Genomic DNA, 27584 nt, shown 5'->3' on the forward strand with positions numbered 1-27584 from the left:
GATGCGCCGTTCGTTGAGATAGTACTGAGCAAGCTGATAGTCACCGCTACGTCGAAATCACGTGGTCGCTGAAACATTCTCGCCGCCTGGATTTTACCTCTCGTCGGGTAGCTTGTGTCGAGGCAAACGCTTCCATTGAGGCGCGGGTTTGAAGCACGGGATGGCGGGACCGTATGGTAACGGACGGTCTGGACGTACTCTAGTGGAACACCAGTCTTTGACGCGTCATTACACGCACTGAGTGGGTGTTACAGAAGGATATACTGTAACTTAATTTTATAACGGGCATGCGAAACCAGACGAAATATCCGGTCAACTCAAAACCCCTTTAGTCCTTAGGGACACCACTCAGAAAAAGAAATATTTAGAAGCTTTCTACTTAATTAGACTTCACTTCGAGTTTTAAACCGCGATCCCGTATATTGGAGTTATAAAGATTCCGTATTATATCGAATTAGCCTTTCTCCACCTGTTCCGAGGCCTTTTATATCAATCTCCCTTCCATTCCAGCAGAACTCACTTTCTCTCCCATAAATTGTCAATAGCCCATTTTCGGATTTTTAGTTGTACTCAGACGTCAAGTTTCGAAACTCTCGATGCGTAGACCTGTGTAGAACAGAAATTAATAGAAAACTAAGTGTGACTGACATGGTCATCTTTTGGGTTGGGGAGAACTATTAATTTCTGTCAGATAGTTAGTAATATTTATCCAGCGGTATGTTACGCTTTACAACTTAGTTTATAAAAAATATGATTTACTCAGTATTGCAGGATTCCTCATTAAACTGAACCACTCTCACCTCCATGTACGGTAACTTAACCAACGCTCGATCCAAACGACCCACAACCGAGGAAACGAAATCGCAAAGAAATCGGAAACGGATCTCACCCCCGAGGCGGCAACAACGCTCACCTGTGTTAGGTTCAGTTGTCTTTATTTTGGACTTAGCATGTACAGATTGTGAATCGTTAGTTACAACAATTATTAGCTGATAGATTTTTTGCCCATGTTGCCATTTTTGCATTAGTATATTGTGTGACAGGAAACTTAACTTTCTATGCCCAGGAAAATCAAGTAGGAGAATTGGGTGCAAAATGCGCCGTTGGGGTAAAACGCGCCACCCTTGTTTTGAACGAACGACGTGCTTTGGCACGCTGTTTTTCACCCGAGATAATGGAAAATGAATTGAAATGCTTCTCTACATATATTCAAAAGTATTTTCCTGGCAAAAACCGTGAAAAACTCGAAAATACGTTTTTCGCTGTTTTCGTAGTAATTTTGTGTTATTTTCTAGGTTATTTTTCAGGCCTATAAACAACAACACTTTTGAAACTATCACCGAGAATCGACTTGTGCACTCCCATAGTTTGTATTCCATGCGAAAAAAGTGTTGAATTTATCCTTAAAAAGCGTATTGAAGGACTTAAACTTTAATCAACTCGTGGGGCAAAACGGCCACACCTATTTCATAACACCAATACAGCCGTTTGAATTCAAATTCCAGCAAACGTAATGCCAAGCTGTAGTTACGTGCCAATTTGAACCTTACAAATGCACATTTTTCGAATCAGCATGTATACTATAATCGAACAATAACATCTGATCAAACGCCCTTATGTATGCAATGTATTTGCAAACTACATTGCGCATGCGTGCGCGCAAACGACTAACGCCGAGATCAGCTTGCGTGTTTTACCTCGCAAGAAATAAAAAAAAATAAGCAAGCATTTTATAAAAATTGATTTATTAACTGCAGAAAAAAAAATTGCTTTTGCCTTTGTTTCAGCAAACCTGAGCGTCTGTACTTCATGTTAGGAGCGGCTCACAACAGCTTCAGGGGCGGCTGATCATCGTCCAACCCGCATAATCGTGAACCATATCAGTACAGTTTCCCGTACTATCCAAAACCATTCGCGACAATATATGAACAGTTTCCTTTAACACCCAAAATAACAATAAGACTTCAGTTCCATGAACGGTTTTGACAGTTTCGGAAATTGTAATTGGGAAAAGTACAATATGGGGAATAGGCGGTTAAGTTATGTAACCATTCCAAAACGCCAATTTTCTCGAACATTTTTGTCCGTTCACTGTTTGCCAAATAGTTGATTTATTATCCATTTTTTGCACAATTTACTGTAAAGCAAAATGTTTGGAAACAGTTTAACCATTACGTTGGAATAAAAACGAATAATGTACGTGAAATTGTTGGTTTATTGTGTTTTATGGTAATGTAACCATATGATTTACTGTACTGATGTATTTACACTATATGAAAAAAGAATATTATAGCTTAATAGGTAAAATAAAACAAAAAAATAAGTGTATTAAAACTTTACTTGCAGAATTTTTTTAAGTTTGTCGCCACAAATGCAATGCCCCATATATACTGCTTCGCATTGAAAAATGGGTGGTTAACCAAAAATTAAACACCGCCCAAAAAGCATTCAAGAGATGAACCACTAGGAGTGGGTGCAATAATGAATACTGTCCGAAGCTCTGAAGTTCCCTGACTTGCTGAATAGTACCGGGCAGTTGCTGACTTACATGGAATCCACCCGAGAAACGATGAGATCTACAATCCTGATGGCTGCGGACTGCGTGCAATGCCCCATTTATACTGCTTCCCGACTAAAAACGGGTGAACCAACGTGCGAAGTTTGATTTTTGACCAACTTCGCCGCGTCACAACTCGATTCTCAATAGTGCTTAATTCGCATAATGCACACGGTGGAGGACATAGATGCGCACCACAGCGAAGTGACTCGCGACGTGGCGAAGTTGGTCAAAAATCGAACTTCGCACGTTGGTTCACCCGTTTTTAGTCGGGAAGCAGTATAAATGGGGCATTGCACGCAGTCCGCAGCCATCAGGATTGTAGATCTCATCGTTTCTCGGGTGGATTCCATGTAAGTCAGCAACTGCCCGGTACTATTCAGCAAGTCAGGGAACTTCAGAGCTTCGGACAGTATTCATTATTGCACCCACTCCTAGTGGTTCATCTCTTGAATGCTTTTTGGGCGGTGTTTAATTTTTGCGTGTGGGTTGATTGCTGGAGGTCTGTTTTGTTGGTCTGGTAACTGCAATATGAACAACAAATTGATTCACAATTGGAAATAAGACGGTTTTTGGATCTTACTTGTGATTAGCAGCAGAAGAACGATGATTCCATGGCTGTAGGACGAACGCGCCTTGGGTTTCTGTTTTTCTTGCGGCCCCACACTTACCAGGTTGTGGGGTTCTCTGCGTTCCGTTGTAATAAAATCCCGGTCGTAAAAGCTGTAATAGAAAAACAATATTATGTGAATTTCTTATTAATTTAAACTTACGTTCAACAACTTACATTTCCTATTTCCTCCGACTTTTCTGCGACGACGGTGACGACAAACCGGAGCAAAAGAATCGGAGACAAAAATTTACTTAATTTGTTTACAACAATGCGAAAAAATGCACGCTAAAAAATCAACTCAGTGACGGCACATATATAAAAAGTTTGGAACAAAATTTAATTTTTAATTTTTATTTATTTTGATTGTAAAGTAGAAAAACTTTTTTTTGCCGAGATGTACGCACGTATGCATCTTTTCAACAGAACTCCTTTTTTTTTTTTTTTTTGAAAAAATGCATGCGGCAAAAAAAGTTTTTTTTTATGTTTCATCTACATCTACATATATTTTTTCAAGCGTGCATAATATAACAGTAAGTCAAATATAGTAAAATGCTAAAGTGTGAGTTTGTTGCGCAAAACAATTTGACAAACGGCTGTTTTACATTTTCACCATATCTCTCGAGTTTTCATTGCTATACAGTTCAACAATATTTGTACACTGTACTAGCATGTCACAGTTTGGTATACATTACATAAATAGCCAGCCCTGTCGTCGTAAAATTTTAGCTTCTTAGTCATTCCCTTTTGAGGAGGGCGTTGCTATAGCCCAGGAGGCGGTTGTACTCCCGGGCGTTAATGAGGGAGTCTCACAAGAAAATTGTATCAAATTAATATATATTCCAAACATATGAGAACTAATATGCATTTGCACGTATTTAGTTTGTGTTGAATACTCATTCCAATTAAAATGTGAAACCGAAAAACAACTATAAATTTAAAAAAAAATGGATAATGTCGAGCCCTCTCAATATATCGGAATATCTTTAAAACCAGGGACAAATGATCAAAGTTCACACAGATTTTCGAAATGGAGAGTATTTGCTTCAAGTCAATTTGTCATTTCAACATGATAAGTATCGTCATACTAAATAACTCATACTTTTGCTTAATATCAATATGGCGTCATAATACAATATAACCACCAAATTTTTTATCCAAAATTTAATCCCATTTTACAGTTTACTCGAGGAATGAACTAGCAATTGATTAAGATTACTTATTACTTTGTTGTACGAAATATGTTGTTTTCATAAATTTAGAAAATCGTTCATTTCCTACGGCTAATACCATTGCTCACCTAGTTTTTTTCAGTTGTTCTAACTCAGTTTTTTCTTAGGAATGTTTCAAATATGACGTCCATCATTTTTCAGGATTTCTAGCTCCCCACCCCCTCACGCTTTTTCCAATACCTAATACATGCATTGTCACACTTTCGTAGACCACCCCTTTCCCTCAAATGATGGATGTCATTTTTAGGTGACCCCTTAGTAAGCTTTTTGATGGTGACCACAAAATTAAAAACGAATGGTGCATGAACGGTGAAATTATTTTTTCTGATGATATACAAGATGATCAAATTTAAAATTACCAAAATTATTGCATATGAAAGCTACATATTTTCTCAGTTTGATTTGTGTTTTACGATATATGAAAAGAAAAGAAGTGAAGAAATACCTGATATATATTAATAAATGAGCTTCTCTTCAAACTTCTAGCTAGCGTAAGAGAGATCCATTAATATGCCTGCTTCCCCCTGACGAGATTTCCGAACAAACAATTTCGCCAGAGATGTCATTGATTGAAATAAATACGCCTCAAAATGCGGCTTATGTGGAATTGCCGAACAGATTTGCCTGCAGTTCTTATGGGTAAGGCTGACGAAGAAAACGAGGATGCAGGCAATAGTCACAAATACATGAGATATTTCAAATATTGTAAAACGTTTCTCAAAAGTTTTCAACAAGCCTGTGATATTAGACAGGATTGAGCAGCGCATAAATTTAACAAACATTTAGTTTGTCTGCGTATATCCGAGAAAATTACAAATGAATCATGACATCGGCTTAGACTGCTGAAAATACGTTAATTCCCATATATTACTTTATGTAATAAATATATTTTTTTTCCTGTTTCTGTTCGGGATGAACCACTGCGACCAGTTTTCTTTGATCTTTTGTGGTATACCCGTGTCCTTTGTTTAGTGCATGTCGTTCTACTCCATTACTATTGAGAAATAATGAAATAGTCGTTTTTTATACAAATATCATTCTTTACCATTTTGCATAGAGCCTCTTTAGAAAAAGATACTGCTATTTATACCTTTTGGAGAAAACAGTTTGTCACAATTAAACTCTCAAAAGCGCGCCCCTTAATCAGGTTCGGCGACTAAGGTGGTTGAATGATACTGATTTTGACCATGCATCGGTACTCTAGCGTATCAAATTATTGCTTCTACTTATAAGGTTCAAAGTCGTTTTTTGAAACTGTGCACAGGTTTCATCCCATGAAACATTTAGATTCCTTGAAACAAAAAGCTTATTTTAGAAGTTAAGAGGTCTGCTACTCCACTGATTCGGAATCGTTTCCCTCCTAGATATCGAGAGATAAACTCTTGATCTCGGAAAGAAATTGTCTCATGAGTTGAAACCAACCTCAGAAGCTGATTGAGCCATTTTTTCACTTCGACCTCCTCATTATCTAGGACAAATAGGTGGGTCTTAGTGGCTTGTTACTCTCTTATACTCTTCCGACCCGAACTTATAAGTACTCACAAGAACAGATACAACAAGAGTAAAATATGGTAGATCTTACCCCGTAACGCACCTCGAAAAGGTGATCTACCCGCGTTACGGGCAAATAATAACTTCCCAAAAGCTTTAGTATTCCACTGTTATAATCTAAATAGAGCGAGAGAGGAGAGAATCTCTCATTTGTATATAGGTCCTTTAGTAATGTTTAGCGAGAAATGCTCAAGGTATCTCAAAGCAGGACATCTAGAAAGTTTGAACCTTATTTTTGGATTTAACAAGAGGTTCGAACTTCAGCCAAATATATCTTGAAGTGATACCAAAGTGCAAATAAATTAACAATTGCCCTGGATTTCAAAATATCACGCTATTGTTTATTATAATAGTTTGGAGTTGGATCTATTGAAGGATTTTAGAATTGTTAATTATTCATTACAGCAGGTTTTCAAACTCATTTCAGCAAATACCGTTTTTGATGAGTACTTGATAATGAATTTTCGTCACTATCGCATGAAAAATATTGGCCAAAAATGAACAAGAACACGAAATGATGTTTTTTTTCTGCTTCAAAATTCCATGTATCTCATAAAACTTTAAGAGTTACTAGAGATGATTCGATCGATATTGTTTCATGCTGTCGCAATTTCAATATATTTTTTCTTTTCACACCAAAGGAATATCAGAATTTCAGAATTCAGTGGTGGCAAAGGGCCGTACAGATCAGAAATTTCAATTGATTTTCTACAGGGCGTTAATTTGCTCCTGATTACTCCATAGTGTTTAAACAGCTTGACAATATCGATTGGTGTCCTACAGAGCCTAAAGTTGTGCCTGATCTATGAGGATTAAGGTCAAATTTCTGCAGGGCGTTGATGAAGCTTTGAATTTTAAATTATTGTTCTACAGGGAATTAAGATGAGCTATCTGAGACAAGATCAAATTACTCCAGTGAGATAATACAGCTCGGGTTAATTTCGAATGATTTCATAGGAGGCGTTAATATGCAGCTGAACTAAAATTTACTCCAAAGCATTTATACAGCTTGACAATTTTGATAAATACCATATGTTGATAAGCATATGATCTTTGTGAATTAGGTCAATATACCTCAGAGCATTGAAAAAGCTTGGAATTTTAATTGATGTCCTACAGGACGATGAGATGCAGCCGATCTACGTATAATAAAGTCAAATTACTCCAGAACGTTGATACTGCTTAGAATTTTCAGCTTATGTCCTACAAGTCTGACCTAAATGAGACATGGTCAAACTCCATGACGTTAATGAAGCTAAACAATTTTGATTGATGCCATAAAGGGCGTTAATATGCAGCTGATCTATGTAGGATAAGGTCTCATTACTCCAGGGCCTTGATACAGCTTGAAATTTTCAAATGATACAGGGTGTTTAGATGCAAATGGTCTACATAAGACAATGCCAGATTACTCTAATGCGTATTAGAAGCTTGTATTTTACAATTGATATCCTTCAGGGCGTTAAGATGCACCTAATCTTCTTGAAATAAGATCAAATTACTCCAGAACGTCGATACAGCTTGGAATTTTTAATTTTGGGTTAAATTTGTCGTAGATACCACTTAGAGTTTGCAATTGATCTTAATCAGGGCGTTAAGATGCAGCTGATCCACATAACACAAGGTCAAATAATTTCACTGTGTTGAAGCAGCATGGAAATTTCGATTGATTTTCCAAAGCGGTTTTTAGATCCTCTAGATCTTGCAAAGATATAGGTGAAATAAAGTCAAATAACTCCAGGGCGTTGATATAGCTTACCAATTTTAATTGATGTAGGTCCAATTTTAATTTGATACAGTACGTTCAAATACACCTGATCTATTTGGAATACTGTCAAATTTCTCTTGGGTCAATTGACGTTAAACAGGGCGTTAAGATGCACCTAATCGACATAGGATAAGGACAAATTACTCCAGGGCGTTGATACATGTACCTAAAGGGCGGTCACATGTACCTGATCTACATGGAAAAAGGTGAAATTAATCCAGGGCGTTGATCTAGCTTAGAGTTTACAATTAATGTCCTACAGAATGTTAAGGCAAAGTAGCCCGTCATTCGTTTTGGCAGTAATGATGACTTTACAGCGAATTTTTCCAGGGCGTTAATATATCTAGGAAGTTTCAATTGATGTCATACAAAGCGTCAAGATGCACCTGTACTATATGAAATAAGATCAAATTACTCCAGGACTTTAATACAGCATGAAAATTTCAATTGATTTTCTACAGGGCGTTGTTCTAGATTTCGCAAAGATCTATGTGAAATAAATTCAAGCTACTCCAGGGCGTCGACACGGATAGATCGATTTATGCCATACAGGGCGTTGAAATGCACCTGATCTACATAGAGCAAAGTCAAAATACTCCAGGGCGTTGATACAACTAGGAATTGATGTCTTCAGACCGTTAAGATGCACCTGATCTACATAGAATAAAGTCAAACTACTCCAGGGCGTTAATATAGCTTGTAATTATTAAATAATATCCTACAGGGCGTTAAACGCAACTGATCTAATTGAGACAAGGTCAATTTACTCTAGGGCGTTGGTACAGCTTGACAATTTCGATTGATGTTACACAGGGCGTTTAGTTGCACCTGATCTAAATGCAACAGAGTTAAATTAATTCAAGTCGATGATACAGCTTGAATTTTCAACTGATGTCCCAAAGGGTGGTAAGAAAAAAAATCTGAGGAAAGCTTCTTAGTCGTCGACTAAGCGCGACTAAGCAGGACGACAGGCTTGTAAATAGCTTTTAATGGTCTTTAGCTTTATGTTTCATACTGTTCAACACAATAGCAACAGTTTAGAATACACTTACCTTATCAGTTACATGAAGCTTACTGTTAGCAATGTGTGGCAAATTGTATATTTCTATGCGGGAAGTGCCAGAGAAGTACTCTAAGCTAAATTGCGCACTATGGTTCTCCGAACATAGGGGAACTGGGGGTAATATGCCCATAGGGGGCAAAACGCGCCACCATCGATTTGGCCGAACGATGTGTTTTAGAATGCTTTTTTTCACCCTAGATCATAGAAAATGGATAGAAATGCTTTTCCCCATATGTTTTTATGTGATTTTCTCAACCATATCGATAAAATCGTATAAAAACGTTTTTCGCTGTTTTCGTTGCAATTTTGTGCGATTTTCAATGTAATTTTTTAGGTCGATAAACAACCAAATTTCTGAAACTATTGCCGAGAGCCAACTTGTGCACTGTCATAGTTTGTATTACGTGCAAAACATATGTTATATTTGCCCTAAAAAAGCTTATTGAAGGACCTAAACTTTAATCAACTCTGGGGGCAAAACGCCCACCCCTATTTCATAACACCAAAACAGCCGTTTGAATTCAAATTCTACCAAACGTAATGGCACGTTGAAGTTACGCAAAAATTGGAACCTTACAAATGTACATTTTTCGCATCAGCATGTATACTATAGTGGTTTCTGCTTTCTCTAGTGTTAGTGAGATGTTTCACAACCACATAAATTTTGCTGGTTGAAAATATAAACAAACTGCTGTCAAGCCTGGTCAAACCATCAGTGAAAAAATAGTAGCAAAACCAAATTGCCGTTCCAAAAATGGTAAATTGATTAATTTGAAACATCTATCGGTATCAAAACTAACTCTGTTTGAATATATTTTAAGGATTGTGAAGTCGCAGCTCAGAGATACCGCGAGAAAGTTGCTATGTGCTACGGGGTGAATCCGTCAGCATTGCAAACGAAACCTCAGGAAGTGCCTTTAACAGTAACGTTCGCCAGCATCTATCAATTCCTGGTAGTTGACCCCAATCCGTTTACGGGAGCCCCCAAGAACTGTGCCAAAGGAATGGATGCAATTTTTTATTACAAAAATGGCTGGGTGAAAAGCGTCTCAGGCAAGAAGATCCAAGATATTTTTGTAGTGCATGGAATTGTGCGACATTCGTTTGCACTCAACGAGAAGCCGCTCACGCCGTGGATTTTAATCAATGAGTCCGGAAAGATACTTGCGGCACACTGCAATTGTGCAATTGGTCTTCTGGAAGCTTGCAGCCACGTCGGAGCAACGCTTTTTGCCCTAGAAGGGATTCGAACATCGATAATCGAGAAGAAGGTAGGTATCCATAATGATTCTAGGCCAGGCTTGTCTAACATTTTCTTTGGGTCTTTTTTGACATCAATCGTTTGCAAAAATAGTCCGATATGAAAAAATTTCACCTTAAATGAAGGCTAAGTACAGGTCGGACTCGATTATACGGTGTATCGATTTTTTGTTTCACTCCGGATAATCGAATCACAAAGAAAAAATTGAAATCTTTGACAAAAGAACTTAAATATTATCTTTTTTCGTTATTTCATTTATATAATGCGGTGGCGTAGCCAGAAATTTTTTCTTGGAACAGTAGGGGTCTTTACAAGAAAAACAATTTTGACCAGCATACACAAAAAACACCTTTTCAAATCCCTAATTTTCTTAAACTCGTTCTAAACTGCAAAACCATTCATATTGTATATTGTAATACCAAATTATCTCAGATTTATTTTCTTAAATTCGTTCTAAACTGCAAAACCATTCATATTGTATATTGCAATATCAAATTATCTCAGATTTATGCATAAAAATTGAAAAACAAGAACATCAGATAACAAATTTCGGATAATCGAGTCTAAAATTCCGGATAATCGAATCCCTGATAATCGAGTCCCCGGATAATCGAGTCCGACCTAACTGCATATTTGTAACATTCGACAAAAGTAGGCATTGAGTAAATGGGATACCAAGTCTGTATTTTATTGCAGTATGGAAGGAAACTAAAATTTCAAAAAATCATTAAGAATTCAAAAGAGCTTAATTGAGGCTTAAAATTTGTACAACTCATACCGCATATTGGGTGAATAGACAGAAAATAATTGTGATAGAAATTTCGTTGCTACTACATTATTAGACTCATGTATAATCTCAATGTGACTGTTATGCGGTTACATTTGCCAGTGTTTTTTATACGGTGAAGCCAAACTTTTGCACGGTAGTGTTTTGAACTAAGCGCTTAAGAATTAATAAAGTTGAACGTTGATTGATTAATCTTACAGCTTTATCGCAGTTTGGCACCTTGAAAACTACCTCGTTGATGCTATGTGTGATGATGAAGTTATTTTACAGTTGTTGTATAAGATACAAAAGCGTGATAATGAGTTGATATCAAATTGTTTGTAATACTTAATACAATATTTCCAGAAGCTTGAACAAAAAACTAAATTCAACTTTTAGTGCTCTAACATCCTTTAAACGTGCATCAGTTTTTTTGAATGTCGTTTCAAGTATTTCTTTAACTTCAACATTTATTCTAAAAAAAAATTCTTTCTGTATTTCTTCTAATATTAGATAATTAAATCTAGTCTTCATTAATCTAGGATTCTATGAAGACATTTTGCTGAAAAATATAGCAAAATACATTGGACATGTCAATAAAATGTTCAAATAAGTTTTTCTACTAAAATTAACAAAATTTGTTTTAAAGTGATACTGGAATATCTTATTTCTTTAAGAATCTAAAACGAAATTATATGAAAAAATACTGTGGTTCTCTAACTCGTTATTGAGATACGAAATATCGAGTATGGGAGAGTTAACTGTATATAACGAATGTTAACGATTATTTGTGAATATTTCGTAATAAAATTCTGGTACAACTTTTTTCTAATATAAATCTTGAGAATCGTGGATTTAATGAATCTCTTGTACATACACTCCCGTGCAAAAGTTTAGGTTTACCCCTAGAAACATACAAAAGTGTTTTGTCCATAACTCTGTGATAATACCTTCAATTGAAACTCTCTATGGCGCATTCGAAAGGCAACGATTTATTCTTGCTTCGTAGGTATTTTTCCAAAAATCCTTCTTTTGAATTTTGTTTATTAAATTTTTACTTAGAGTTGTGAATTTTTTTGAAAAACACACTAAAAAAACATGACTGATTTCCTCAGCATTGGGTCGACCAAAATTTTAATTCAATGTGTTATAAGAATCGTTATCTTATATTCTTCGAAGAGAGCTGGCGGATAAATCTGCAAACTATTCAAAATCAAATTCAAACTGATCAAATTTCAATAAATTCCTGTGCTAGAATTCGTAAAGGTTACTCCTCTTTTTAGACGAATTTCTGTTGAAGGACATGGAAGATGATTCAATTAATCAAAACGATTGAATGATGAAAATTATGTAAACGCGTTTTTAGTTGAACTTAAAAAGGGATTTAAGGAGATTTTTTTTTTGGAGATTTGAATTCTTTAAATCTACTGTATGTGCACAATGATTTAAAACGAAACATTAAATTTGCGTAGTCACAAAAAAGGAAAATATCTTAAAATGAACGAAAACTACAAGATTCATAATAAACATGATTTTCGCGCCGGATGTTGCGAACCCTACACATGAAAACGCTGCTCAAACCCCCCTCCCCCTCACCACCCATCTCTATAAAAAAAAATATAGCTACGCCAATGACTCTACGTGACTATCCCAAAGGCTAATGGCATTCGGGCTAGTGTTGTAACATTACCCATAATATTAGTTGTTTTGAATACAATTTTAACCCGTGACTTTTTTGTTCCAGATGTCTGTTACAGACTTGCCGGCGTACTGGAAAAAGCCACCTGAAAGTATCAATGTCAATCTTTATAAAAAAGTACGTGATATTGATTTTGGGAGACAGATACAGAGAGACTACTTTACCAGCAATTCCTCTTCATCAAACATCGACAATCGTTGCCGCAATCTTTTAAACACACTGCAGAATGATGGTTTGAATGTTGTTGCCAGCAGCCTGTTTTGCGGAGAAGAGAACTTTAGGTGCAGCGAATGCTCGTATGAAGATGGACTGAGAGATGAACTTAAAGATTACAACTATCAACTATTGTATGATCCATCAAATATAAATTCGATAGCTGATTTAAAAGCACGGGCGTCCGAGTTTGTTCGAAATCTCCCGAAGGAACCAATTATTTTGAAGCGGATCAACACCCTCACCATCGATCAATCTAATTCCAAGTGGTGGAATATATTCAGGAGTGGGCGTATCACAGCATCTAATTTGAAAGATGTTTGTTGCACGCGGTTGGAGCGACCATCTGTATCGTTGATTAAGAAAATTTGTTACCCTAGTGTAAAAGCATTTTCGACAGCAGCTACAAGGTATGGCAAAAAGAATGAGGACAAAGCAGTTGACCAGTTGTTCCAATCTGTAAAACATTTGCATGAAAATCTGCGGAAATCAAAATCAGGACTGGTGATCGACAACGAGTTTCCATTCTTGGGGGCGTCTCCGGATGCGGTTTTTCTTTGCGATTGTCATGGTACGATAACGATTGAAGTTAAATGTCCTTTCTCAGCTAGAAATCGTTCAGATATGGTCGAAACGTTATTAGAATTAAATGACTCTTTTATTGCACGCAACGAGGATTATCAAGTCATACTTAGAACTAAACATAAATACTACTATCAAGCTTTAATGCAGATTTATATTTGTAATGCAAGTTATGGTTATTTCTATGTATGGTCACCTAATCAAGTTTTGCTCTTTGAAATTAAACGTTGTGATGATTTTTGGAAATATTGCAAGCAAAAGGCTGTACTTTTTTTTGAAAATGTTCTATTTCCTGAACTAGTTGCTAAGACATTTACAAATGTGTGAATACAGATACAAACATGTTAAAATCTAGAAGTTAATACTGAATCAAAATAAAAAAAAAGAACTTAAACTGCTGGAACTATTGTAGGGCACAAATTAACTAGTGCTGCACATATCATTATAATTTGATCAATCGCAGGTGTATTATTATTCCAATGTTGCAACATTGTTATGGGGATTATATCAGTTAATATCAAAAACTTTTGCCGTAGGGAACCGATCAACCGTTCCACATGTATCCTTAGAGATGAGAGTTCTTTAGAGTGAACTGCATCAAGCGGCTCCAGCTGCTGATTTTTTTTCTTGAACGCTGGGTAGGCTATGGATGCATTCAACGGTGCCAGCAGGTCCTCGATCAGGAAACCACGATCAGCCATCACAAAATCCCCTTCACGAATTAGGCCCAAGAATCCGGAAGATTTTACAATTTCCTTATCGGACGCTCGACCACCAAATGCCTCAGATACATAAATGATTCCACCAGATGCACTAATTCCAATCAGCACTTTGATAGTGTTGTGCTTTTTGTAGTTCGAAAATACATTAGCACTGGCTACCATGGCTTTCGTATTCGGAGATTCAGTATTTATCTCAAAGCAGTCGATGATAATGGTCACATTATCATCGTATTTCTGCCGAAACGATAATGGCATATGTTGTTTCAAGACAGCCCGGGATGGAAATCGAACTAAACCTTTCATGAAAGGAAAAATCGCATTTATCGTTTCGAAAAAATATTTAGAAATCGCTGTTTGGTTCAGGCCATATAGATAGCCTAAAGTGCAGAACGGCTCATTTAATCGCAGTTTGCGCAAGGCCAAAACGAAGGTTTTTTCCTTATCCAGCGTTTCATATTCTGGTAAATAGCCTTTCAAATTTTCGTAGAGGTGCCTCAACGTACGCCCAGAGCTCAGTCCAGTGAAATAGCAACATTTTTTGTCACTGATTTCAAGTGACGAAACGGAAAGCTGGCTAGTGTGTCTGGCGATACGTAAGTCTCGTTGCAACTTTTCTCGGAGGTTTCGAAGAAAAACTACTTCTTTGTTGGTTTGATCGATTGCGCTTTTCCACAGCTGCACTTCCTTCTCCATGCATGTATCAGTTTGAACACTGACATCACTGAAGAATTTTTGCGGCATCTCTGATATCGTTGTCAAATCAACAGGTTGTGTGGTCGAAAAATGTGAATTGGCCCAGGTGATATCATCAGCAGGGAAATGAATATTGATGACGTTTCCTACGCTGGATACGCTATAAATGGATTGATAATTTTACGATAAAAACATTATTGAAAGATTAATTTATATTTACCTATTCATGGAAACTGGCAAGACAAATGTGGCTAAGCCTGAAGATTGACCCGAGAACGAGACATCCTTATCAACATAACCACTATCAGCTGATTTAAAGGATGATCTGAAATTCATTCAAAATTATACACTCAAAATTACAAAATTACATACTCGTACAGGGCACTGTTTTCACATCAAGTTGGTAAAAAAAACTATTAAATTACATATCGACTTGAATACATTTTATCAATAATGAAGGTCATAGCCGAAGCCGTCAATTACCCTAGTTAATTAAGAGAGTGCCCTTTTTGCCCCGCAGGGGTGCTCAACTTGGCCCGCAACATATGATTTTTTATTTTTTGAACCTGCTATGTTTATAGCAGCTAGAAAACATGTTAAATAATCAGTTCCATATTATTTTGAATAAAAATAATTATAACATTCAGCAAAAATCTGTCTATCCTTAGGGTGCTCATCTTGCCCCGCCCTACCCTAAAACATTTTAAACCCAATATATCATTCAATAGTTTTTTTTTGTGAAAAGTGTTCAGTACGAATATGAAATTGAGCCACTATATTTGAATAGAATGTGTCTTGAAAACAAATTGAGAACATACTCTTCATTGATTTGAATACCATTCAGCTCATTTGGTCGTAACTCCTTTTCAGAGACATGTCGTCCATTCAGCATAGATTCCACTGTAGCATTGTCGGATATATCACGTAAAAAATGTTCATAGGACTGAACAACACTGCATTCCAAACTTTCGCTGTGGTCATTATCCGGGACAACTGGATTGAGTTCAGTGCCGTTGTTACCCTCCTCTTCACATTCTACCGATATGTTATCAGCATCAACCTTCTCCGGTACGACCTCATTTGATAAATTCTGCGTCGGAATCCAATCTACAGCATCCTTTTCAAAACTTTTGGCTGGTCTGCCAGACACGAAGTGGCGACTGCAAACACGGTGATGGGACGCGGGAGTTTTTTCCAATCCGCATGCTTGCATCCACAGCTCAAGCCGATTTACAGCTAAACATCGCTCAGATTCAGTCATCCGTTTCAATATCGCTGGAAGCCGAAACATCTGATGTGTTTTATGGCTTGAATAAACCGGACACGAAAAAATCATACACTTCAGAACCATTTTGAAAACGAAAACAATTTTTCAACAACAGTTTGACAGCTGATTTGGTGGTTGAAAACAACTCGTTTTTATACGATTACACAAGTGAGAATGTATTGGTGAGATGGCGCTGCGAAACCACTATTATTGAACAATAACATCTGAACAAACGCCCGGATGCAACTCATATACAAGCATGATTGTGTGCGTTCGTTTACAGCATGGCTAACGCCGAACTCAAGCGGGGCGTTTTACCCCGCAAAACAATACATATGCAGTTGAGCAAGCATTTTTTTAAAATTAATTTAATTGTCTCGATCTCTCCCTATCTCGATGGACCCTTCGATATCGAGATGTGGAGAGGCGACTGTATGTTGAAATCACAGCCCTTTTTTCGCTAAAATCTAACTTATACTATCTAAAGTTTGAATGTCTTTATCTATGCAAATCTACAGACGTCATTGTAACCATATTCAAAAATGGTAACTATTTTTATCACTATTGTGATAAAATCTTCTTCATATATTAAATTACATTTCAAGTAACAGGGAGAATAAAACGAAGCGATTTTATTCAAATTGGCGAATTGTAATGAAATTTTGATTATGGATCTATAATAAACCCTGATAGCGATTAAAGCGTGATAATCGCAATATGACCGCTTGATGGATTATATAATGTGTGCATACACCTGAGAGAGACTCGCGAAGAGGAAAAATATCAACGTCATATGCATCCCAGATTCCCATCTCACGAAACGTCAAATGCAGCCCACCGTTTTTATGGTTGAAAAAGTGAAAAGTATTGTGTTCAAAGTAAATTGTTATTAAAAACCTCAGTCAGCGGAGCAGTTTTTTCCAAAGTTGCTGATAAATCTAAGCAGAAGATTAATAATTTCTAATGTCTGCTACGTTTGCTGGCATGAAATTACACTCAAACGGCTATTTATGATTCGATTCGATGCAAACTTAATCATTTTTTGCTGAGAGGTTCATGTGAAGGTTTGAACGGCTTGCGCATAATTGTTATAAACACAAAGTGGAATAAGAAAAAACTCAGCAATCACAGAAAAAGAAGACCGTCTTCGCGAGTCTCGTCTCAGGCATACACCACTTGTTTCGTGTTGAATAATTTGTTACGTCAGCTTTTTCAAGCTTATTGTCCAACTAATTTTAACACTTCGGCCTTGAACGGTAATTGTCACCTAATAAAGCAGGTAAGTACCAAACGATTAAACTTCCCTTGTCGTGAAAAGTCACAGCCGGCACCCCTGCTAGTCGAAACTTTTGCTCCTAGACCTGATGCTTCTGATATGGAGGGAAAGGGAATATTTGAATAGCGACATTCGTTCCAGGCGGCTCGTATTTCTCGAGGTGACGTGGCGCTTGCCGAAGGATACACTTTAATTTATTCAGGCACTAAACAAAAATTCATCTAACCTTGGACCGTTTGCTCGAGGATTTCGGGCGAACCACTTTGTGGGAAGAGAGTTTCCTGCACCACTGCCCGGTGTTGAATTCTTTCCGTTCCTATGTTATTGAATACATTTTAATTTGATGTGTGTACTCGGAATAAACAGTCAAACAAAATCCGGCTCCTTTCTATTTGGATTACCGAGCGCCGGGCGTGTTGGCTAGGTTTCAGACCGCAGAGAATCCATCAATTTGAGCGCGGATGAGCGGGTTTGCCGTGGAATGTCGAGTAAATGTGGGAAAAACTGAGGAAAATCATTTGCGACATTTTAAATCAAAATTGAATTCAATATACGAAATAAAGGCAATAAAATGGTGAGCTTGTTTTATTATTATTTTTTTCCTGATGATGACCAAATGTTAAAAACCCTGCTGTACCGTTTACATTTCGGAACAAGCTTTGTGAAGCGGGTGCAGCCCGTCTCCTTGGGATAGCTTTTAGTGTCATACAATAAAAAAAGTGAAATAAACAGCGAATGAAAAAAGAACACGACTAAAACAAGAGTACCGACCGGGAACCGAAAAGCACATCAGCAGCATCTCTTTACGCTTCCTTGCCCTTTCAACTTGTGGTCTGTCCTGTTGGTCCGCTGCTCTGCTCGAAACCCGGAGTGAATGAGCGAATGAATGGATCTATCCGTTGGTTGGACGTTCGCTTCATACAATCCAGCTCACAACTGCCAATAAACAAATCACCGAAACCATCATCGTCATAGATGGAGCGATAGAGGAGAGACACCCCGACATTTTTATGTATCCTCTAGTGTCGATTAGGACATGAGGAAATGGTAAAAAAATCACGACCGAATCGAAATTCTCCAGCAACGTTCTGTGACCGGTACTGAAGCTTGAATTGATATTAGCTTCAATTTTCGACGGTCAGTTATTTGACGTTTGATCATCATGGACATCCAGAACGGCTCGTTGATGGTTATTTTTGTTTATATATTGCTGGTCAAATCTTGTTTTATGGTCTATGGACGTGTGCAAATCAGAGGCAAAGATTTTTTACAGTTTTTAATAACATTTATCGTGCTAGTCAATTATTCACAGTTTTTGGATCATGTGAGGTATCCTGGGTCAAATTTTATATATAAAAGGTCAGTAAAGACTTACTTACCTTACAAAGTAACACAGGGAATTATGGTTTGGAAGATTTCGCAAGAAATTCTCCCTTCTTTTCATCATAAGCTGTTCTTTAAAGTTTTTTTCTTCTTCATTAAATATCTACGAGATTTCGATATACGTGACAACCTGAGACGAGACTCGCGGAGACGGTCTTCTTTTTCTGTTATTGCTGAGTTTTTTTCTTATTCCACTCTGTGTTTGCATCAATCATGCGCAAGCCGATCAAGCCCTTACATGAACATCTCAGCATAAAACTATTGCGTTTGCATCACACCGAAGAATAAATAGGCTTTTGAGCGAAATTCCATGCTAGCAAACGAAGCACATATTAGAAATAATTAGCCTTGTAGTTAGATTTATCGGCATCTTTGGAAAAAAAACTGCTTCATTGATAAGGATTTTTAATAACAGTTAAAACAGTTAATAAACAATACATTTCACTTTTTCAGCCATAAAAACGACGGGCTGCATTTGACGCTTCGAGACAGCGGAATCTGGGCTGCATATGACGTTGATATTTTGCCACTTCGCGAATCTCTCTCAAGTTGCATCTATTTGTGCCATCTGTTCAATTAAGTAATTAATGCTTCCACTTACCAACAAAAGTTACATTTACTATTTACAACTTTCAGGAGCTGTCAGGCAAATAAGACAGTTGTAGAGTTCATAAGAATATCCCATTTTTAAAGAATGGAAGAATTTTATCCGTCCCAAACCATATCAAGTAGCAATATACTATTTTTTAAATAATTTTTCATGTAGGGAAGGTGTACCGGTATTCGCCTTGTTATTCGCCATTCCGGATTATATATTATATATAGTTCTACGACATAGTGTTCGCTAAATTGCTTTAAGATGATACGGAAACATTCTTATAAACCCCAAAATTTGCTCAAAAAATAATAAAAATAAATTATTTTCCTTAAAATTTTTGCTCCTTTGCATCTTGTTTCGCAATGCTATTCCTTATTTGTTACCCTCCATGGTGGCAAATTCAGGAACCGAAATTAAAAACGTGGCGAATACTGGTACAAGTGGTCCAATAGTCGACACTCCAAATTCTAATACAAAAACAAAGTTTCTGATTAGTTTTTATATATTTCCTGCGTTTAACGTATTGACAGTAATCAAAGCTCTTTTGATTTATGTATAACCATTTTTTTCCTTAGGGTGGCCAAAACTGATATACCTCCCCTACTGCAATTTAAGTGACTAACATCACTAAAAATCGATTGAGCTACCTATATCCTTGAATGTCATTTCCTCGCCAGCTACTCGAATGACACTTTTTCCCGCAATCCATATTCCCAAATGACCCGAAATTTGTATGAATCGTGGTATTTGGACAGAACAACCCCCTTATATTCCCTTTAACGACCACGTGGTTTATGGATAGCCTGAAAACCGATCAGTTCAAAATGGATAAAAAACAATCTTCAGTGACAGAGTGGTGAACTAGAAAGAACGATAAAGAAAAGAAAACAAATGCTGAGTTTGGTGAAACTTTAAAGAACCGCTGATCATTAAAGAAGGGTGCATATCATATGAATAGTTCATCACATTGAAATGTATGAAGATATGACAATTATAAGTGCCAAAAACTTTTCGGGGAAATAGACCACTTATGAAAACGTTGTATTCAGAAAACTGACATTCGCAAAACTGATATTCGGTTTAATGACATTCGGGATACCGTAATCCGGGGTATCATTGATCAGCGGGGTAACATTGATCGAAATGACTCATCTCATAATAAGTTGGTATCATCATTTATTGATGAAACATTTCCAAAGCATGAATGTTGCTTCTCTTTCTTATATTTATAAGCTATTGAAAATAAAGATTTTTGCAAAAATTGCGTTAGCTTTGTACGTAAATTTGTCAAGTTTGCGAAACAATGATTTCAATGGTTAAGGATGACACTACCGAAGATTCATGTCTCACATAAGTTCTGCAAGCGATATGAGCAAGGAAAATGCGGTTCTCACTAAAAATGGCATCGCCAAAAACGATTCCGCTATCACATTTTTTATAACTATGTTCAATTAGGCAAAATTATCGAATTACTGTTAAGAATGTATAATTCCCTTAGGAAATTGCCTACCTTTAGGCGTATTCCGCTGTTCGAGGTGTTTTTAATTTTAAAATAACTCAAAAAGTAAATGAGATGTAGGCGTTTGGACATCATATTCAGCTTCAGGAGCCATGATTTAAGTATGTAACGACATTTTCAATATTACCGAATGTTGTTTACATGGATGATCAATGTTACCCCATATCAGCTAAATGAAAAAAACACATACAACATTTTTGTAAACATGCTTAAATCTTTCAAAAACCAAAATACAGTATATAGTCACGAGCTATGGGTGGCAGTACTTGTTTTAAAAATATTAAACTCAGAGCATTTGCATTTTTGAATTAAATATTTAAGAAATATCTTAAAAACTGATCAATGTTACCCCGGATTACGGTACCGATATTTGGGAGAAAGTAGCACAACTCTAAAAAATGTCCACTGAAAAGCAGTACTCGCAGAGACATTACCTGGTAGTTGTACGCAGAATTCTGTGAATAAAATATTCTCATTAAGAACAGCTCGTGGTAAAAGGAAATGCAATTTTGTCTAAGTTAAAAATTTGTAAAACAACTTAGAATATTGTATCAGAATTCATAAGCCAAAATCTGCAAGAGATGTAGAATAACAATGTTTTATTGTCTCCACTCTGTGCCCTAGCAAAAAGCTTAGAATGAGGAGGTACAATTAGCAATTTAGTGCCCTTGAAGTTGTGAATGGGGGCACTTGTTAACTATTGGAACGGTCCTCTTTGGATTCCGGGTTGGTTCACCATGAATTAATTGATCAAAATTGACAATAAAAATAATTCTGGGGAATGGTACTTTCTGGCGAATGGTACATTCTGGCAAATGGTTCCCTGGCAAACGGTTCATTCTGGCGAATGTAATTCTGGCGAATGGTTTCCAGGCTAATATTGCACAATCCTGCTGTGCGTAGGAGACGTCTCCATTCGACTCGGTCCATGGCTGCCCGTCGCCAGCCACGCATTCTGCGAAGGGTCCGCAGATCGTCCTCAACTTGATCGATCCATATTGCTCCCTGCGCACCACGTCGTCTTGTGCCGGTCGTTTGTTTTCAAGAACCATATTCACCGGGTTGTTGTCCGACATTATGGTGATATGCGCGGCCCACCGCAGCCTCCCAATTTTTGCAAGGTGTACGATGGTTCTCCCAGCAGCTGGTGCAATTCATGGTTCATTCGCCTTCTCCACGTTCCGTCTTCCATCTGCCCTCCAATGGTCCACAACACCTTCCGTTCGAAAACACCAAGGGCGCGTTGATCCTCTGCACATAGAGTAGTACCGGTCTAATCAGCGTCTTGTAGATGGTAAACTTCTTGCGATGACGAACTTTGCTCGATCGAAAAGTTCTGCGGAGTCCAAAGTAGGCACGATTTCCAGCAACGATGCGTCTCTGGATTTCTCTGCTGGTGTCGTTGTCGGCGGTCACCAGTACACGAATTCTTCGACAACCTCGATTTCACCACCATCAATATGAACTCGAGGTGGGGGGCCATGTCTTCTCTTGAGCCTCTCGCTATCATGTACTTCGTCTTCGACACATTGATGTTCAGTTCGATCCGCCTAGCTTCAGCCCTTAGCCGGATGTACGTATCCGCCATCCTCTCAAAGTTGCGTGCAACAATGTCAATGTCGTCGGCGAAACCAAGTAACTGAACGGACTTTCTGAAGATCGTGCCACTCGTGTCTATCCCCGCTCTTCTTATCACACCCTCTAACGCAATGTTGAACAGAAAGGCCATCACCTTGCCGTAACTCTCTGCGAGATTCGATGGGGCTCGAGAGTATCCCTGATACTCGGACTACGCACATCACTCGCTCCATCGTCGCCTTGATCGATCTTATCAGTTTGTCCGGGAAACCGTATTCGTGCATAATCTGCCATAGCTATTCACGATCGATTGTATCATAGGCCGATCTAAAATCGATGAATAAATGATGTGTGGGTACATTGTATTCGCGGCATTTCTGCAACACCTAGCGGATTGCGAATATCTAATCCGTTGTTGCTCGTTCGCCCATAAATCCTGCCTGATATTGCCCAATGAATTCTCTAGCAATTGGTGAAAGACGGCGACATAGAATTTGGGAGAGTACCTTGTAGGCGGCGCTCAAAATTGTGATCGCACGATAATTGGCGCAATCCAACTTGTCGCCCTTTTTGTAGATAGGACACACGACACATTCCATTCACTCCTCCGGCAATACTTCCTCCTCCAAATCTTGGAAATAACCCAGTGCAGCGCTCTTGCCAGTGCATCACCACCGTATTTTAGCAACTCGCTCGGTAGTTGATTCACCCCAGCGGCTTTGTTGTTTTTCAACCGTCTAATCTCCGTTTCTACCTCTTGGAGATCTAGAGGCGGAAGTCTTTCGTCGTCCGCGCGTGCTCCCAAAGTTATTTCCGTGCCATCTTCGCTACTGGCCACATCACCATTAAGGTGCTCGTCGTAGTGCTGCCGCCACCTTTCGACCACCTCACGTTAGTTCGTGAGAAGATTTCCGTCACAGTCTCTGCACATATCGGCTTATGGCACAAAGCTTTTGCGCGAACGGTTAAGCTTCTCGTAGAACTTCCGTGTGTCTTTAGCGTGGAACAGCTCTTCCATCGCTTCGTGATCTCGTTCGTCTTGATGGCGCTTTTTTCTCCGCATGATCGAGTTTTGTCTGTTCCGTGCCTGTTTATACCGTGCCTCGTTCGCTCTCGTGCGGTGTTGCAGCATTCTGGCCCATGTTGCATTCTTCTCATTCCTCAACTGCTCGCATTCGCCGTCGTACCAGTCGTTTCTCTGATTCGGGGCCACTGGACCTAGTGCTGCTGTTGCGATCTTATGTGCCTCCAGCTATCTTCAAGAGTGGCGGCGCCAAGCTGCTCTTCCGTTGGTAGGGCCACCTCCAACTGCTGCGCGTATTCTTGGGCTACTTCTGAGTCCCGTAGCCACTCGATGTTAGGCCGCGGCGTTCGGCTTCGACGCAAGTTGGTCACCGTCGAAAGTTTCGAGCGCATACATACAGCAACTAGGTTGTGATCCGAATCAATATTCGCACTGCGGTATGTGTGAACATTGGTGATGTCAGAGAAGAATTTTCCGTCGATAAGAACGTGGTCGATTTGGTTCTCGGTTAGATTATCGGGTGATCTCCAGGTGGCCTTATGGATATCTTTGCGGGGGAAGAAGGTGCTTCGGACTACCATAGCATCGTTGGCCATTGTCGTTAGATACGGCGTGCAGGCTGTTCTGCCCGATCACCGGTCTGTACATTTCTTCTCGTCCTACCTGTGCGTTCATGTCGCCAACAACGATTTTCACGTCACGCGACGAGCATTCGTCAAATATCTGCTCCAGCTGCGCGTAAAACGTCTCCTTCTCGTCGTCGGGTCTCCCTTTTTTTTAATATTTATTTACTTCATATTTCCATACATTCTTACAGTTTTCTTTACTTCTAAAACTAAACGCTTACATCTATTTTTGTCTACAGAAAACTACAATACTTTCCAAAGTGTTTTTAAATGCCGTTTTATGATTCCATCGCATTTCTCTTATTTGTTTTTTTAAGTTATACAAACTACCTTCTTTATTTAGGCTAAAAGAAATCGCCCTAATGACAAGGAATAAAGCTGTTTTTTGTCTTTCATTTTTTTGGGTTTATTTTCCAAGACAGAATATTCTCCGCGTTGACAAATTTTAGTTTTAAATGCTTTGCTAAAATAATATTCGTAAACTCCCATACTTGCTGTGCACCCGAAGTACATCCCATGATACGGTGCTTATTGTCATCAGGTAATAAGCAGACCTCGCAGTTTGAATTTTGGAGCCCGCCAATACCGTATCTTAACAGTTTTTCCCTATTTGGAATTAGATCATTTACAAACAAGTAAAGCTGTGATTTATCCTCCATAGGTAAGAAATTTGAATTGATATTCTCCCAAACATTTTCCCACTGTACAAGAGGAAAGGTTTGTTCTATTTTCGGCACTGTATTTCTTTTATCAATGAAGTACCAATACAATAGTTTAACTGTTGTAAGATCAAAGTTAAATATTTAGCTTCGGTTACCCACTCCTTTCCATTCCTCGATAATTTACTCAAACAGTCTAACGTTAACAAATATTCTTCATCACGATTTGCGTTTCCATACGTATCGTAGAGAATGTTTCTTATAAATAAAGCTTTACATTTACTCTCAACATCGACAAGGCCGATACCACCGTCTTCGCATCTCAAGTATAATTGATTACGATCCGCTTTAAATATATTATTACCCCACAAAAATTGTCCAACCATCGATTTGATTTTTCCTATGTGGAGATTACTTGGAGGAATCACCTGTGCGACGTACCAAAGCTTTGAAAGTACGAAAGTATTTAAATAAAGTCCTTTTTCATATAAACTCATTTTACGAAATTTACTGTTTTTCAATTGAAATTGGATGTTTTTTATGATATCATTGTATGTCAAATTGGCCATCTCAGTCCATTTGTTTGACACATGTACCCCTAAAATTTTTTGATGGGCTACTTCCTTAATAAGGAATGGTCCTCCTTTGCATGAATGAATTATAACAAAAGAAGATTTCTTGATTACTTTTTCAAATCGACGTAAGTAACTTCCATACGGGTTTGAGAAAATTAATTCAGAAGAATCACACCCTGTCTTCAAAAACTGTTTTAAAATGAATTACCTTTTTAACATTTTTTGCCGTGTACATTGCTTAAATTTTGCATACAATAAGCTCACATTCAAAAACTAGGGATTTCCTATTATTTCCCACAAAAATTTTATGACAAAATGATAAGCCGTTTTATTCAGTTACTTGCGACGTTTTTGTACCAGTGTAAAATCGACTCAAGAAGTGTTTTGTTTTGATTCGTGGTTAAGTCACTTTGTCTCTCAATACAGCGGAGCGACGAAAGTAGTGGTTAGGTTATGAAAATTGAAAATCTTACTTTCGTCGTTTTGTAAATCCGGCTTAAATTCATTCAGAAGTGAAAAATCGAGTTGGTTCAGAGCGAAACGTATAGAATTTCGTCTGCGAAACACGTACAGACGATAAAGTAAGTTCGTATACTTTTTTGACTTGAGTCTGTTTGAATAAGTTTTCGAGATTTGTCTTTGTTTAATTTTATTTTTGAATCCATGCCATACGAATGAATAATTTGAAGCATCAAATTAAACTCTTCTTCACTCTTGACGAAGAGGGTAAGATCGTCGGCATAAGCAGTAACAACTAAAAACCTATCATATATAAGAATGCCGTTGATACTGCTTTGCAATTTTCGTATCAGAGGCTCGATATAAATTACAAACAGTACCATGCTCAAAGGGCACCCTTGTCTTACAGATGATTTGATTGGAAACTGTTTCGTTAAAAATCCGTTGAATAAGACACATGACGATGCTGACGCATATAATTGCTTTAAGCAAGTAACAAATTTTTCTGGGAAACCGAATTTGAACAGGACTTTCCAAAGAAATTCGTGACTGACACTAAAGTCTGGTAAGCCTTGACCTACCAAAAGTCTTTTGTAGGTCAAGGCTTACCAGAAAACCCTTAACTCTCTCATTTTCAAGGGATCTTGTAATCAAACGACGATTATTCTGAATGTTATTAATACAAGACTTATTTTCCATGCACGCCACCTGACCAGGACCAACTATTTTTTGCAAAACGGTTGTAACTCTGTTAGCTAGTATTTTACAAAACAATTTATAGTCCGTGTTGAGCAAACTTATGGGCCTAAGGTTATCCAAATCAAAAGAATCCCCTTTTTTAGGTATCAAAGTTATTATTCCTGAAGTAAATTCTTTTGGAGGTGTAACTGAATTAACTAAATATGTATTAAAAATGCTAAATAACTTATCTTTAACAGTGTCAAAATGTTTTAAATAAAACTCATAAGTCAGGCCATCAGGGCCTGGCGACTTTTTAGATGAACACATTTTTAAAGTAAAATGTATTTCATCAACTGAAATAAGTGCAATAAGCATGTTCTGATCGTTCAGATCTAAAGCAGCATTCACATTGCACAAAGCGTCTACGTCGCTTGAATGTTCTGTTGAATCTTTATCGAATAATTTCGAAAAATGGTCGAAAATAATATTCTCTAATTGAGCAGGATCTGCTACCAACGTTCCGTTATTTTTCAAACGAATATAGGAACAAGTTCTTTTTAGCTGCGCAGCAACTTGATAAATACTTATTTTTTCTTCCGAGGATAACGCCTGAGGACCTAACTTGAAATCGAAGTGTTTCATACGATCCATTTCGATTTCCATAATGTTTGATTTCGTTATTTGTAACTCATCATTAACATCTTCTCCCAATATAAGCCTATCAGTTAGTTTCTGCATTTTATCATTCAAACTTTGTTTGCTCTGATATATACTCTTATAAAGGTTCCAGCTCTCATACTTAAAACAACTTCTACATTTTCTTTTGAAGGCGAAATTCCACCAAGAACTTCGATCTGTGGAATAAATATGTCTGTTTTTCAAATTATCATACTCATCGATAAATCTAGAGTTGATTGTATCACTTTCGATCAACTGTGGATTTATCTTCCAATATCCTTTACCACGAGTAGCTAAATCATTTTTTTGAACTTTTGCTTTGAAAAGGACTGCTCTGTGATCAGAAAAGGCAACGGTTACGGTTCGTGTGTCAGTAATGTTCTGAACTACTGTTGAATTAGCATAGAAACGGTCAATTCTTGAGGCCGAATCATCACGAAGGAAAGTAAATTCATTCACTTACCCAAGTGCACAGCAAGATCTGTTTGAAACATAATATCGCGCTCTTTTTTCTTATTAGTTCCTGAAAACGCGTAGACATTGA

At 37.7% G+C, this 27584-nt stretch overlaps 1 protein-coding gene and 1 long non-coding RNA gene across 2 annotated transcripts; one reads left to right on the forward strand and one right to left on the reverse strand.

Moving 5' to 3' along the window:
• Positions 1–2437: 2437 nt before the first annotated feature.
• On the reverse strand, positions 2438–3440 carry LOC110676077. The gene is made up of 3 exons (XR_002500050.1): positions 3345–3440; positions 3141–3280; positions 2438–3081 (listed from the first exon to the last, which is right to left on the reverse strand). It is a non-coding gene; the product is annotated as an uncharacterized LOC110676077 (long non-coding RNA).
• Positions 3441–9399: 5959 nt separating this feature from the next.
• LOC110675244 lies at positions 9400–13871 on the forward strand. Its single transcript, XM_021839696.1, has 4 exons — positions 9400–9538; positions 9603–10052; positions 12553–12624; positions 13839–13871. The coding sequence occupies exons 1-4, from the start codon at positions 9536–9538 to the stop codon at positions 13869–13871; spliced, it is 558 nt and encodes a 185-aa protein (XP_021695388.1). The 5' UTR covers positions 9400–9535.
• The last annotated feature ends 13713 nt before the right edge of the window (positions 13872–27584 follow it).

This window comes from Aedes aegypti, chromosome 2, assembly GCF_002204515.2.
Source record: "Aedes aegypti strain LVP_AGWG chromosome 2, AaegL5.0 Primary Assembly, whole genome shotgun sequence".
NCBI lineage: Eukaryota > Metazoa > Arthropoda > Insecta > Diptera > Culicidae > Aedes > Aedes aegypti.

What these genes read in the sequence shown, in the direction of transcription:
- LOC110675244 (XM_021839696.1), top strand. An exon ending in CATCGATAATCGAGAAGAAG is followed by an intron (nt 10,053 to 12,552) that starts GTAGGTATCCAT and finishes TTTTTGTTCCAG; the next exon opens with ATGTCTGTTACAGACTTGCC. An exon ending in ATGTCAATCTTTATAAAAAA is followed by an intron (nt 12,625 to 13,838) that starts GTACGTGATATT and finishes CTTTTGCCGTAG; the next exon opens with GGAACCGATCAACCGTTCCA.